The sequence below is a fragment of the Epinephelus fuscoguttatus genome, linkage group LG21, assembly GCF_011397635.1.
Source record: "Epinephelus fuscoguttatus linkage group LG21, E.fuscoguttatus.final_Chr_v1".
Taxonomy (NCBI): domain Eukaryota; kingdom Metazoa; phylum Chordata; class Actinopteri; order Perciformes; family Serranidae; genus Epinephelus; species Epinephelus fuscoguttatus.
In genome coordinates, this window is record NC_064772.1 from 18,792,220 (window position 1) to 18,805,853 (window position 13,634).

The window sequence follows — 13,634 nt, forward strand, 5'->3', positions numbered from 1 at the left end:
GACCCTTTATCTAACCCGCTGCTCCTCTCTGCCTGCCGCAGATTTCCAGGCGGCGTCGCAGCGCCATTGTGATACTGCAAAAATTACATTAACCTTAGCCATAATCCCATTGCCACATACTGTATGTGTCACATGAGTGTAAAGTGAAATTGATAACGTTTAAAGGAATGATGAGGCAAACATGATGATGGTTTAAGAGGTCCCGGTTCAGATGGCGTGATGACTTTGAGGTGCTGCAGAAACTCTTTTTATTCTCCGCCGCTGACAGGCGAGTTGCTCCGGCTGGCTTTCTGTGATGGGGTCCTTCAAGGGGAAGTGAACAAAAGACATCTGAGGAAAAAAAAAGATGGCAAAAAAAGATAGAACTGAAAAAGTGAAATGGGAATTTAATAGTGTAAATGGTTTAAGAGTGGGAAAGGTCGCAAGCTGGCCACAGCAGGAGAACATAAGTCGTGTGGAACAGCTTTTCGTGTTTAGGTTTTTTGGTCTTTTTTTTATTTTTACAGAATTACCTATAAAACAACTCTGGCACATGCTGAATCAGCAGGGTTGAAAACATATAACTGGTACTGGATGACCTGAAATACTTAAAGCAAAGAGAAGCAAGGTGGCTGTACAAGGGCTCATGTGCAAACATTGTGAAATCTAGGCATGACGTAGAGATCTGCTGAGGAAGACTGTTGTCATGAATAGCTCTGTCACTGTTCAACCAGGTAGCAGTTGACACAGATACAAAGGGGTGGAGGCCAGGCTGGTGAATGGCACATGACGAGACATTTAAAAAAAAATGAGTCAGGTGACACTTGTTGCATTAATCCAAAAATATGTATTCTTGTGGCTGCTCCTTTCCTACTAACATGTTGGCAAGTTTTAAGACACAGACATTGTATACTCCCATTGTAAGCAGTGTCTCTATTCTTGGCAGCTGTAAATCTCAGACCGAAGATTTTTTATTTGCCTTTTAAAGATTGCTTGAAAAGGCAAAAAGGTCTTGTCAGCTTTTACCAACACCTTTTAATAATGAAATAGAAACCCTGGCACTCAAAGCAAAAGGGCAAATACTACAACTTAATGTGCTGTACACCTGTTCAAACACTTTTTCGAAGGGGTATACTTCACATCTGTTTGAGCTATTGAGTGTCCTCTTGTCTGCCATGCAAGATTCCCAGGCTACGGATCAGATTTAAAGTATCATCTGCGGTTCCCTCTGTTATTGATCTACGTTTCTGGCCATATAGAGCTGTCTCTGGTTATCAAAACAACCGTCTTTTTTTGTCAGTAATTGGACAGATGTACGGGGTAACTGATGAGTAATTCAATACGCAGAATAAGCAGCAGACTGTCAGAATAAAGAGGTATTATCTGGCTTTCGTAGCATCGCTTTTGTCATGTTTAATCGAATGAAAAAGCGGCAAATATGTTGAAATATTAATCTGTACACGTGTAAGGGATCGTGCCCAAAGCAGCGCTTTGTATTCATTGAATAGTCAATAGTGGTTGTCAGAAGTGATGTTATGTACACATAGCTGGGGGAGATATTTTGTAAACAGAGGGTTCAGTCATTGGCTAACCTCTGATCTGCTATCCTCGGGGCAACCCACCTAATTTTGGTGTTTATCCAAAAATGACAAATTGAGCATTCGTCTTGTTTTCTCACACAATTATCATAATTAGCAGGAAGCTCCCATCTTCTTTTCAACACCATTATGTATACAGCAGCACCGTACATGCAGCCATTCAGCCAGCTATTTTAATGTTGACACACTTCTTGCAAACTCGGCAGTTTGTGAATCAGTTTGGGAACCCTCTCCGAGGCGACTTTGCGCGCTCCTACCAGACATGCTGCCCTGATTATTTGGAGCTTAAGAGCACGGTGGAAACAGAGAGAGAGAGAGAGAGTCCACGAGTCAAACTCAAACCAAATGTTTCTCGACACAGCCTCTCATTTGCCTGACATGGTCTTGTGTGTTTATTTTTCAAGCCTTTATCCCTCTGTTTTGTCTCAAGGTAGAAATGTGTGTATGTTCTGCAGACAAAAACAGACTGTCTTTATTAAGATGGTGTATTTTAAGGATATTTTATGAATTCTTGGTCTTCCAAAGGTGTAACATCTGTTTGGGCTTGACAAGTGGTGCTTTTTGGGCTAAATTGTTCTTATGAGGCTGTGCTGGAAATTGGCAATGTTGTTTAAGGCTCCAGAAAAATTCCTGTACAAAAGGGCAACTTTTCTTTTTATATGTGTAGGCACCTTAGGTAGTGAAAGTCATTAGGGTTTGATGATGGTCTGCAGGGGCTCTGTGCGTCTTAGATTTTCTATTATATGTTTTGTTGCCTGGTCAGACTTGTTGCTGCCATATTTATGGGCTGTGTGTGTTTTCACTGCCAACAAGTTTCTTTCTCTTTTTTTTTTTCCTTTGTTATCACAGCCAAGCCTGAACCCTTTGTTACTGTGCACTTTGAACAGTTGTTGTTATCCAGTCCGCACACACACACACACACACACACACACACACACACACACACACACACACACACACACACACACACACACACACACACACACACACACACCTGTTTCACTGTATTGTTCTCTTCGCTGTGTTAATCTGTATCAGCGCTGGTGGAAAAAAATAAAATAAAAGCAACACAGTGTCACAAACTGCACCTGAAGTTTCGGAAAGAACTTTGCCCAAGATTTCGACTTGTCTTCTTATGTAGGTGTAACCTATGAGTCATAGCTTGAAGGAACAATCGCTTGTTTGTTTGACAGCGATAGAGGGTTAGACAGACAGAAAGATTAATTGGATTCGGCCCTGTATGAGACACTCCCCATCTCTGTGTTACCATACCCAGCAGGAGATCATATATCTGCGGGGTTATATCACTGTTTACACACTATATTTCAGGCATGCTAGCTAGCACAGGGAAATGTTTACTTCTATAGGAAATGAACTCAAGCTTAAAATAAACTCATGAATTCACAAGTTTTGACTCACACTAGTCTGCTCCCATGATACACTGGTTGTAGTGAGACAATGTGACTTTCTGAACAATGGCCACTGTAGCCCCAAGTGACAATCAAAGAATGACTGTAAATGATAAAACAGTCGCACAGTGGAATATAACAGTGACACAGCTAGAGAAGAGCCGATAGTTATCAAACTGACCTTAATGTCAGTTACACAGGAATACAGTATCTTAAAGGGATAGTCCTGATTTTCTGGAGTGGGGTTGTATGGGTCACTTGTCCATGGAAAGTATATTACATACAGTCGGTGTCAGTCGGCAAGCCTCCAGTTTGGAGAAGCAGGCTGGAGTTTAACATGGAAGCTCAACAATCTGTTGCTTTGGAGGGGTCAGCAGCAGAACATATTTTAGCCACCTAAAAAAATCAATATAAATGTATGTGTACACTAAATTTAGGATATTTTCACAGCATTTCCTTAATGTCAGACAGTGATTTCCAATGGGAAAACTAAGCAGTTATATCATTTTCTTAAAAGCCAGACTCCATTGAGAAAAACAGTGATTTAACATTGCTGAATACGGGAGCTGCTGGTCCACCACTGCCTCAAACAGTTATTTTGTTTGTGTTATTGTGTGACTTCAGAGTTTCAAAGGGTTAGTTCAGATTTACCAAAGTCACACAGTAACACAAACTAACTAACTGATCGAAGCAGCGGTAGACCAGCAGCTACCATGTTCACCATGCTAAATCAAATGTTTTTCTTAATGGAGTCTGGTAGCTTTAACAAGAGCATAAATGGGGAACTAAAACATCAACGGCCTCTTCGTTGCAACAGGCTGTCTGATGGAAAGGTTAAGTGGTGAAAATACCCTTGATATAGCATACACTTAAAGTGATAATGATTTTTTTAGGTGGTTAAAATACATTTTGTTTCTGACCTTCATCCACTGCAGTGCATTGCTTAGCTTCTGTAAACTCCATGGCTTATTTCTCAGAATGTCTTATGTCTCCTTTAAAAAGCTACAGTCTCCATTTAAGTCTGGTGTCAATATGGAGGTCAAGGAAGTCATGCAAAGATTTGACAAAGCTGTCAAGATGTGATGAGACAATTGAAACTTGTCATACTTTACACGGCATGTGGCTCACCACAATAACCATATTTCCTTTTGCTTGTGCTCTCTTGTACCTATGAGACTTTCACCTCTTTGTTTGTACTTTTACCACCGACAGTCTGAGCGCTCATTCCCCTAACCTGAAAAGCCACTCTAGTTAAATGAGGTTAGGTTTATTGTATGTTAGCCTTCAAGGGTCCTTTATGGGTGGTCGGGCCCGGATTAGCTGACTGTTTAAACAGACTAAGCTAGACAGGTCTTGTTGAAAATTAACCATTTTGTAGCTTGAAGGTGCACATGTAACCTCTTTTTAGAAAGCCTCAGTTTTATCTCCAAGAGAGTAATCACAGATTTGTTTAAAGTCGAAAAACAGTAGATTAATTCACCTTAAAATGACAGACTATCTATCCAGGAAATAGTGTTGTTTATGTATTGTAATATTGTTTTGTAGAAGCCTGTGGCATCTTACATCCAGGATTTGAAATGCTGCTCTGTGTACCTGGGGATAGTAGCCTTGCGAGTAACTATTTTCTGCCTCTGGAAGAACTGCTGACAGTCTGTTTTCTTTGAAAAGCAACAGTGTAAACTGAGTTGGATGAATGTTTTTGTTTCAAGGGCACTTCAGTCCAGAAATGCAGGATATATACAAAATAAACAGTAGCTGAAACTCTCAAGCGGGCAGAAGTATGCAGTTTGGTTTATTGACCAATCCTGAAACTGAGTTTTCTTGTTTGAACTTTTTATGCATTATTTGAAGTAATGACCCATTTTTATGTTTGTTTTTGGATGATGAAATGTCTATGTCATTTGGTCTTTTACAGATGCACAGCGAGATGGTGCATGCCCCTCGTGATGGCCCGCACCCTCTGAGACAGCCCCCCATGGGTCCCCCACCACACCACCCCATGCCGGGAGCCCTTCCCCCGACCCCCCACTCTATGCCCCCATCCCCATCCAGAATCCCATTTGGCCCACGGCAGGGCTCTATACCTGGCAATGCCACTATCCCAAGGGACCGGCTGTCTAATGCCAACCCTCCGGCCCGCTCCATCTCACCCTGTCCCAGCGCCATTCTGGAGAGACGAGATGTGAAGCCAGATGGGGACATGGGTAATAAAAGCCACAGTCTATCCAGGGGAAATGAGGGGTTGTACGCAGACCCGTACTTGCTCCAAGAGGGAAGAATGACCATAGCTACTGCCCACGGGCCACACCCCAACCCTGGGCTTGATGGTCCAGATCATGGCATGGCAGGATTTCACCGTGCCTCCATCCGCTCCACAAGCTCTTATGGCGGGCCCAGCCCCACGGACACTATAGATCACCCCTCTCTGTACAGGCAGAAGTCCAGAAACAGCCAGCTGCCTACTTTGGGCTCCAAGACTCCTCCTCCATCCCCTCACCGGATGGCTGAGGTGCGGATGATTGACATCCATGGTGGTCCTCCTCACGGTGTGCCACCTCACGGTGTGCCACCTCATGGTGTTCCCATGGAGAGAAGCTCACCTGTGCGCCAGTCCTTCAGGAAGGAGGACGTGGCAGGGACCAAGCCCCGGAACAACATGGGATCACCTGTAGTTTCAGACCTCCAGGGTCACCTCCAGGGGCCCATCCCAGCTGCTGCTGATCATCAGACACGGTAAGCACCAGTGGGCTGGTGGGATTGTAAAAAATTAGGATTAAGACATTGCATGGGAGCATGGACTAACTCTGCATCCCAGTTTCACCCTAACTGTGAGCTGCTGATTTTCAATCCCTGGCTCTGACTGTTCCATCATCCATGACTGAAGGCGAGAGTATAACCCACCCTGTCACTGTCTTAAGCATCAAAATCTGCACATTAAGAACAGCAGACTAATGCACATGTTTATGCATCGGTTTGGTTTGTGTATATAACCACTTCTGCTTATCTGAGCATTGTTTTCACTGTCTCTATTCAAACGTTGGAGCTGACAGTGTTGATTTTTACAGAGTGTATATGCCCACACAAAGCTACCATCACTGAAACAGTATAGTATCTGGAGACCCCGCTAAGCCACTGTATATTATTTCTGTTACTCTGTGACTATTGTTCTAACAACAAACCCTCTGCAGAGTCTATTCAGTTTGGATAATCCAGCAGACATTTTGGTACCTGGGTTAGATTTGTCCACTCTGACTGAGAGCACATAAACAAAGAAAGAGGGATGCTTGCCACTTAGCCAGGCAACGTGGTTTCATTAAAAGGCAGGTTACGGAGGCTATGTGCATACCTTGAAAAACCAAAGAAAATATTGACCAGGTTGAAAAAGTGTTTAAAATGGCCCAATCAGTCAAACAGATCAGTCTGGACCACCTGGAGAGCCCAAAACCCCCCATTAGAAATGCCCTGGGAAAAGAGTGTTGGAATTTGAATGGGAAAGTACAGTACTTAACTTTCAAAATAAACAGAGCCCCAACACTCAGCGCTCTCTAGCTGTCATAGAATTTATTCATGTAAAATATGATGTATGACGCTGAGGTTAGGCATTGTGTTCTCATAGACCCAGGGGTGTGGACTGGAGTCACATGACATGGACTCCACTCAGACGAGAGTCACAAATTTGATGACCTTATACTCAACTTGATAAAAACAAAAAAGACTTGCAACCCGACTTGGACTTAACACCAATGGCTTGTGACACTTGAACCTCCTGCCAAGTCCAAAGCCTTTTATAGCCTTTTATTTAGAAAGTGTGCCACAAATCATTTCATTCTGTGAATCAACTGACATCTACGCTACTCATTCCCAGCAAGCTGACACTTAATTTCCTAGATCTACTTAGTTTGGATCAGTCCGGCAGCATCCTATCAAGTTGTAGGAGAGAACCACTAGGAACTAACATTGCAATACAAATAGTAATAGTAAAATGGACTGCGCTTGTATAGCATTTTTCTAATCTTCTGACCACTCAAAGCACTTTTACACTACGTAACACATTCACCCATTCACACACATTCACACAGTGGTGGCCAAGGCTACCATACAAGGTGCCACCTGCTACTCAGTAACCATTCACACGCACTCACACACCAATGGAACAGACATTAGAAGCAATTTGAGGTTCAGTGTCTTGCCCAAGGATGCTTCGTCAAGCAGACTGGAGGAGCCAAGGGTCAAACCCACTGATCTTGTGATTAGTGGATGACCTGCTCTACCTTCTGAGCTACTGCCACCCCTATGGCATTACATTTGCTTAAGGACTCAAAACTCAAAGACTTGACTTGGGACTTGTCTGTCTGGGCTTAGTTCTTTACTCTGAACTTGAGTGCAAAGACTTGATACTTATCTGTGACTTGAAAAACAATGTCTTGGCCCCACGTCTGCATAGACCTTGTGTCCTTCTATTGTCTTATAGCACAGTCAAAACCACCTCCTGTCCCACACTGTGTCCTCAGCTGGCCCCATATCCTTCCTCAAGAAAATGATGACATCTGAAAACAAAAGTTGTTCTCTTTTCCAACCTCAAGGCTTACCAAGTAATCTTGGTGTAAGGTCCCTCTATTCACCCCTCTGGTGTTTGGCTTTTCTTAAGGCAGCGTAATTTTCGAATTGTCCTTTCATTCTCTCATGAGCAGCCACCGCTTGTGAGACACTCTTGTTTTATTTAAAAACCAATATGACTTGAACACCCTCAGTCTCAACCTCAGGGTTCCTTTTCTTCCTTCCTGAGTCGTCCATCTTGTTTATTCCATTTGAACTCAAGCTTTTCCTTTTTGTGGAAACACTGAGTCAAATGTAGTTGCACTGTGTGTGAAACTATCCATTTGACCAGATTTAATAATTACTGAGGACATAATTGAAAATCAATTGCAAAAAAAAATCCACTGTGCAATCCCATGAAATAACACAATGATTCATGATGAGGTAATTAAAAACAATTGATTATTCTGTTACAGCCCTCCCGTTTTCTTTCAGAGCTAATATTTGCTCTAGTGGCAGCTGTAATATCCAATAGGCCTCGGTGTTGAAAGTAGAATTTTTTGATGTTTCTGCAGAGTGCGAATGAAGGCTATGGAGCAACAGATTGCCAGCTTGACTGGTCTTGTTCAGCATGCACTTTTAAAGGAGCCAAACTCTAGTGGTACCAAGGAGCTACTAAGGTAAGCAATCACAGTATAGGAAAGAGTGAGGCATCAGGGGAGATGGAGTCTCAAATGAAAAGCCTGGCTATCCAGCCAGAGCGGGAAAGATAAAGTATCCCCCTCTATAATGGCCATATCGAACACTTAGGTTAAATAGCATCTGTAGAAGAGGAAATAGGTTTGACTGTGAATCTGATATGGAAGTCATTTGCTCTCTAGATAAATGGCCACTGTGTATGGTTTATCTGGCTGCATTTCCTCTCTTTCCATTTCGATCATCTCTGTGGGGACCTTGTGTTAATGTTTGCTTGACAGTTTAAGTCTAAAAGCTCTGTGACTGCAGTGAATTAGTATGTTTTGATGCCATGTTGAACACAGATGAAGCTTGTTAACATCATTAACATCATTTTAACCTCTCTGGTTTGTCAGTCTTTCCCATCATACTTTATTGCATTGTTTGTTCTTACTAATACAGACCTAAATATCTAAAGTGCCCCAGATCCTGATTTTTTTGTAACCAAAATCCTACACTAATGAATTTTTCTCTGGCTGCAGTGAGAGACCACCGAAGACATCATCTCCAGCCCACAGTGCACATAGCTCAGGTTAGTATTATTGATATTCTGTTTTATTATATTAACGTTTTTTTGCTTCTGCACCAGTGATGGACACAGCTGGAGGCATTATGTTTTCAGGTTGTACGTCTCATTCTTGTGAACGAAATATCTCATGAATGCCTGAAGGGATTTTGTTCAAATTTGATGAACTGATTAGATTTTGGCGGTCATAGATAAGAGGTCAAGGTCGCTGTGACCTTGTCTGTCCCATTCTCATGAATGCAGTATCTTCAAATTTGGCATAAACATCCACTATCAGTCAAGGATAAGGATAGATATTAGATTTTGTTGGTCAAAGGTCAAGGCCACTGTGACCTTGCATTTGTCTTATTCTCGTGAATGTGATATCTCAAAACACCCTGAGGGGATTTCTTCAAATTTGGCACAAGTGTCCACTTTGAGTCAAGGATGAAATGTTTAGACTTTGGTGGTCAAAGTGTAAGGTCACTGTAACCTGTTGGTGTGACCTCCTTCGCTACATTCCTGAGAATGTGGTATCTCAAGAAAGCCTTGAGAAATGTTTTTCAAATTTGGCACAAATGTCCACTTGGACTCAAGGATGAACTGATTAGAATTGGGTGGTCAAAGGTTAAGGTCACTGTGACATTAGTCTGTCTCATTCTCATGAACATGACATCTCAAGAAGGCCTTCAGGGAATTACCTCAAATTTGGCACAAACGTCCCCTTGGGCTCAAGATTGAACTGATTAGAATTTGGTGGTCAAAGGTTGAGGTTATTTTAACCTTTTAACCAGCATGTTTTTGGCTGTAACTCATAAATTTACATGCTAATTATGACAAATGTTCACTCAAAGTCTAATAGGATAAAATGGTGACATGATGACATTTAATATCCAAAATGTCAGAAGTCAGCTTTACTGTAACATCATAAAACTCTTTTCTGGAACAGAAGGGGAGACATAAGTCAGATACTAAATTGATGACTGTGGTGATTGTATAGGTCGTCTGTGCTGCTGAGTTGAAGATGCATGTGAAGCATTCATGTTTTGATAGACCTGGAAGCAAACTGTAACTGCAACTTAACTGGTTCGCAGAGGCAAACAACAGTGAGGCGGTAATGCTAGATTTTTCTCCAAAGAGATTTAGCGCCATAATGTCTTGTGCAGACAAGCCCACACATCAGTGTCAGTCAACAGTCTGCAATGAGCAGTGCTGGAGGGAGGGAAAACAAAGTCGGGCTTCTTTGCTTGTCATCAGTTCATATTTCCTTACAATCCTTCTCCCCGCACACTCAGTTTAATAGGAGATAAGAGATGAGAGCCAGCAGAACTAACACAAGCTCCTCAAAGTACTACTTAAAACAAGATGCTATTGCTTCTCAAGCCTGCCAAGATGATGCAGCAATTCAGTCTCAGCTCTATAGTCTGGTCTGTGGCCAGAAGTTGTTTGATTAAAAAAAAAAAGATCTGCAACCTCACAACATTATTTATGTGTCTTGAGAGCTAATCTCATGTCTCGTGACACATTTCATATGTAGCTTTTGTGGGATTTACTTGTCATGTTGTGCTTGAGCAAATCTCCAAAGCATCAGAAAAGTTGCAGTGCAGGCTTTGATTTCATCAGAGGACCTCTGCATCAAATATGAGAAATCATCGGCACTTTTTTTGCCATTCTTTAAATGCTTCTTTATTGCCACCACACAGCCTGCACTTCTTTTGATGGACATCGTGTCCCCAAGGCCCAAAACACAACCAGCAGTGTACATTGTAACCTGCACGTCAGGTTTAGGCAGCTGTCAGGTAGTAAGTAAAGAATATATTGTGAACAGAGTTTTGGGGATTACCAAGACAAAAGATTTTTCTTTTACTGCCCCAACAAAGGGTGAGTTTCTGTGACAAAGGAGTTTAGAGTGCACTGAACATTTCCTGACCTGTTGCATAACTCACAGACAGAGACACTACTTTCTATAATGGACCTTGTATGTCTGAGGTTTGAAGGATTGGTTCTTCCAAACTGCAAAACAAATATTTTATCACTCACCTCTAGTGAAACCAGCCAAGCACATAGTTTTGGTTTTATTTGCCCACACTTTGAGATATTCCTCTGTGAAATTTCTGCCTCAAACCAGTACAATGGAAGTGAATTTAATTTCATGCGTGGTGCTCACAGCATTGAAAAATGAAGTCTAATATTCAACCCACTCCAAGGAAACATGGAATAAATCAATTTTTTAAAGGAGCTGCATACGATATTTAGGGCACATTTGTAATTTAATGTCTGAGCCTGGATCATTTGCACATGTTCTCAACACGGAGGTGACTAATCTGGCTGCTAGGAGCTAATGTTGCTAACAGCAGGAACAGTACTGACAGAGCTAACAGTGTTAACCTGGGGAGGGGATCAGAAGGTGGATATTATGCTTTTGCGATGCCGTCCATGTTATCAGCTGTAACTGCACATAACTGCTGTACCAGCACAGTGCAGAATGGTAGTGATTAGCTAGCCATTGGGACTTTTGTCGCCCGAGTGGCTTATTTCCTGTTTAGTCCTACGCTAACTTGAAAGGGAATAAAATGATTTAATCGTGCGGCTTTTCTAGGCTCTCAGAATGTTAGCAGACCAAATCGGGATCAAATCCGATGGTAAAAGATATCATTTTGCAGGGGTATGACGCTCAAAAAATGTTTCCACTCATTTACAGACGTCTTTTTCACAATGTACGTTTATGGGGAAAGGTCATTTTGGGTCCAGTGGCATCACGTAACGAACCCAGACGTTGAAATTCAATGGTTTGGCCTCTATTTCAAGTTAGTTTCAAAGCCCAGCAATGTTCTTGGGGGGTTAAACACACATGGACTCATGTCTAACATGCAGGAGCAGCTGGACAGTCTACCACAACAAAGAACAAAGAAGCTCAGATTACAACACCCAGCGAGGTAGAGCGACTTCATCCTCAGTTCAGGACGCATTACTCCTCTATATCTTCACAAAACAAGTAGTGGTTCGCTGCTATATGAATGCTCTGGATGTCTTATACAGAACCTTTTACCGATATGAAATGGACTCCCTCGGACGACCAACCTCTGTTTTTAGATGTGCAATGAAAAAAGGTCATTAGAGTCAAAACTCATGCTGGAGTTTTCGATAGGTTTGAATTACATCCCTGTTGTTGTTGGCCATTTAGGGATGCTCACCCAAACCACAAATATTACCTCCCTTGGTTTCCATGGTTTCAACCTCTTCTCCATCTCTAGTGGTGGCTGAAATTCTGAAATCAGCTAACAGACATTTCAGAGGTGCAGCCAGTATGTGTGCCAGTATCTGTGTGCTTATTGTGGAGGCAAGAGACAGCCACAGAGAGTTCAGGCTATGAAGCATTAGAAACATTAAGACAGAGCAGTGTGTTGCCAGGGAAAATGTGTTTGCAGACATGTACAACCAACCAATAATAACCAATAATTTGTCGTGTGAAGTCAGACATCATGACAGAATGAGGGTTTGGAAAAGAAGTCTCTCTACTTGCCCTGAGGGAAGAACTAAGTTTGTACTTTTATGTGCCTTTTGAAAAGTTTCAAGTGTAATTTCTACTGTATTATTTAGTTAACATTCTCAAGCTATAACTTGACTTTTTTTTTACAGGTGGTTCACCAGTCATGGCTCCCAAAAGCAGCACAGTCCCATCAGACAAGGGCCCAGTTTCTCTCAAAGTCAACCTCCTGCAGTTCAGAAAGAATGTCTCTGACCTCAGGATGCAACTCCATCAGATGAGACAGCTGCAGGTGAGACCTCTGTCGTCTTTTAATTAGTTTTGAGTGTGTTGGTATCCACTACGGCTTTGTATGCTGGCCCGCTAGTTCAGGTCATCTAATATCTCATTCCCGCTGTGTGCATCTCCTCAGCTTCAGAACCAGGAGGCATTACGAGTCCAGCTGAAGCGGGCAGAGCAGGAAATCAGTGTAAAGCTTGCAGAGGCCATGCGGGGTGTCGAGGACCCCGTGCAGAGGCAGAGAGCTTTGGTAGAAGAGGACAGGCACAAGTACTTGGGTCTGGAGGAGCATGTCCTCACACAACTCGGGTAAGGTTGCTCACAGTTCACTCATTCACTTCCATAACAGGTGCTGTTTTTCATATAGTCTGAAACAGATAGATAAGGTTGTTTGCATTCATTACTGAATGTTTGTTGTTGTAATTAATAGAGACGATTTAGTGCACACCCATGCAGCTCTAGTCAAGGTGTTTCTATTTATAGGAAATCCCCAAAAGGCTTCATTTTTATCAGCTTACCTGGGCTATTCACTCCTAAACTCTTTGACGAGCCAACGCCCTGTAAATTACAGCTCACAGGTTTATACAGGCAAGAGTGCCTGCCTCTCAGAGACAGCCAACTAGAACAATGGACCCAACTGTGTAGAAACTACCCTGCTTCTTCTTCTAATTCACTTGCTGCATCTTGCCAACAGGGAGCAGTAATTATATCTTTTTTTTTTTTATTTGGATGTTTACAGGCAAGGTTAAACTGTGTTGTCTTGCTAGGCAGTGGTTAACATATGCTCCAATAAACAACGATATCAGCTCATGGAGACTGAGAAGTGAGCAGAAGGAAGTCAGTGGATTAAGCTCGCTGTTACCCTTGGTATTCAGCCAGTTGTGAGTCAGCAAATCACGGCAGCTGGCTCTTTAAATAAGGCTTGGTAATTAGGGTTGCTTGGCTTTAAGACCAGTGGGAGAATGTGGTGTGAAAACCACTGCCCTCTCAAGAGGAGAATTAAATCTATCATGACCAAAAAAGGTACATTTTGTTTCATTTTATGCCTCTGTGGCAACAAAAAAGGCCCAGTACTTTAAATTATGAAACTGGTACTACATAAAATA

General features: G+C 42.3%; 1 protein-coding gene across 7 annotated transcripts in view; it reads left to right on the plus strand.

Annotated features, from left to right (window-relative positions):
• si:ch211-285f17.1 (sickle tail protein homolog) overlaps nt 1-13,634 on the plus strand; it is a 113,903-nt gene that overhangs the window by 87,754 nt on the left and 12,515 nt on the right. For all 7 annotated transcript variants that reach the window (XM_049564588.1, XM_049564589.1, XM_049564591.1 and 4 more), the window contains 5 exons: nt 4,902-5,719; nt 8,098-8,202; nt 8,740-8,789; nt 12,402-12,541; nt 12,662-12,837. In XM_049564588.1, the coding sequence (XP_049420545.1) occupies nt 4,902-5,719; nt 8,098-8,202; nt 8,740-8,789; nt 12,402-12,541; nt 12,662-12,837 (1,289 nt within the window). The remainder of the gene's footprint in view (nt 1-4,901; nt 5,720-8,097; nt 8,203-8,739; nt 8,790-12,401; nt 12,542-12,661; nt 12,838-13,634) is intronic.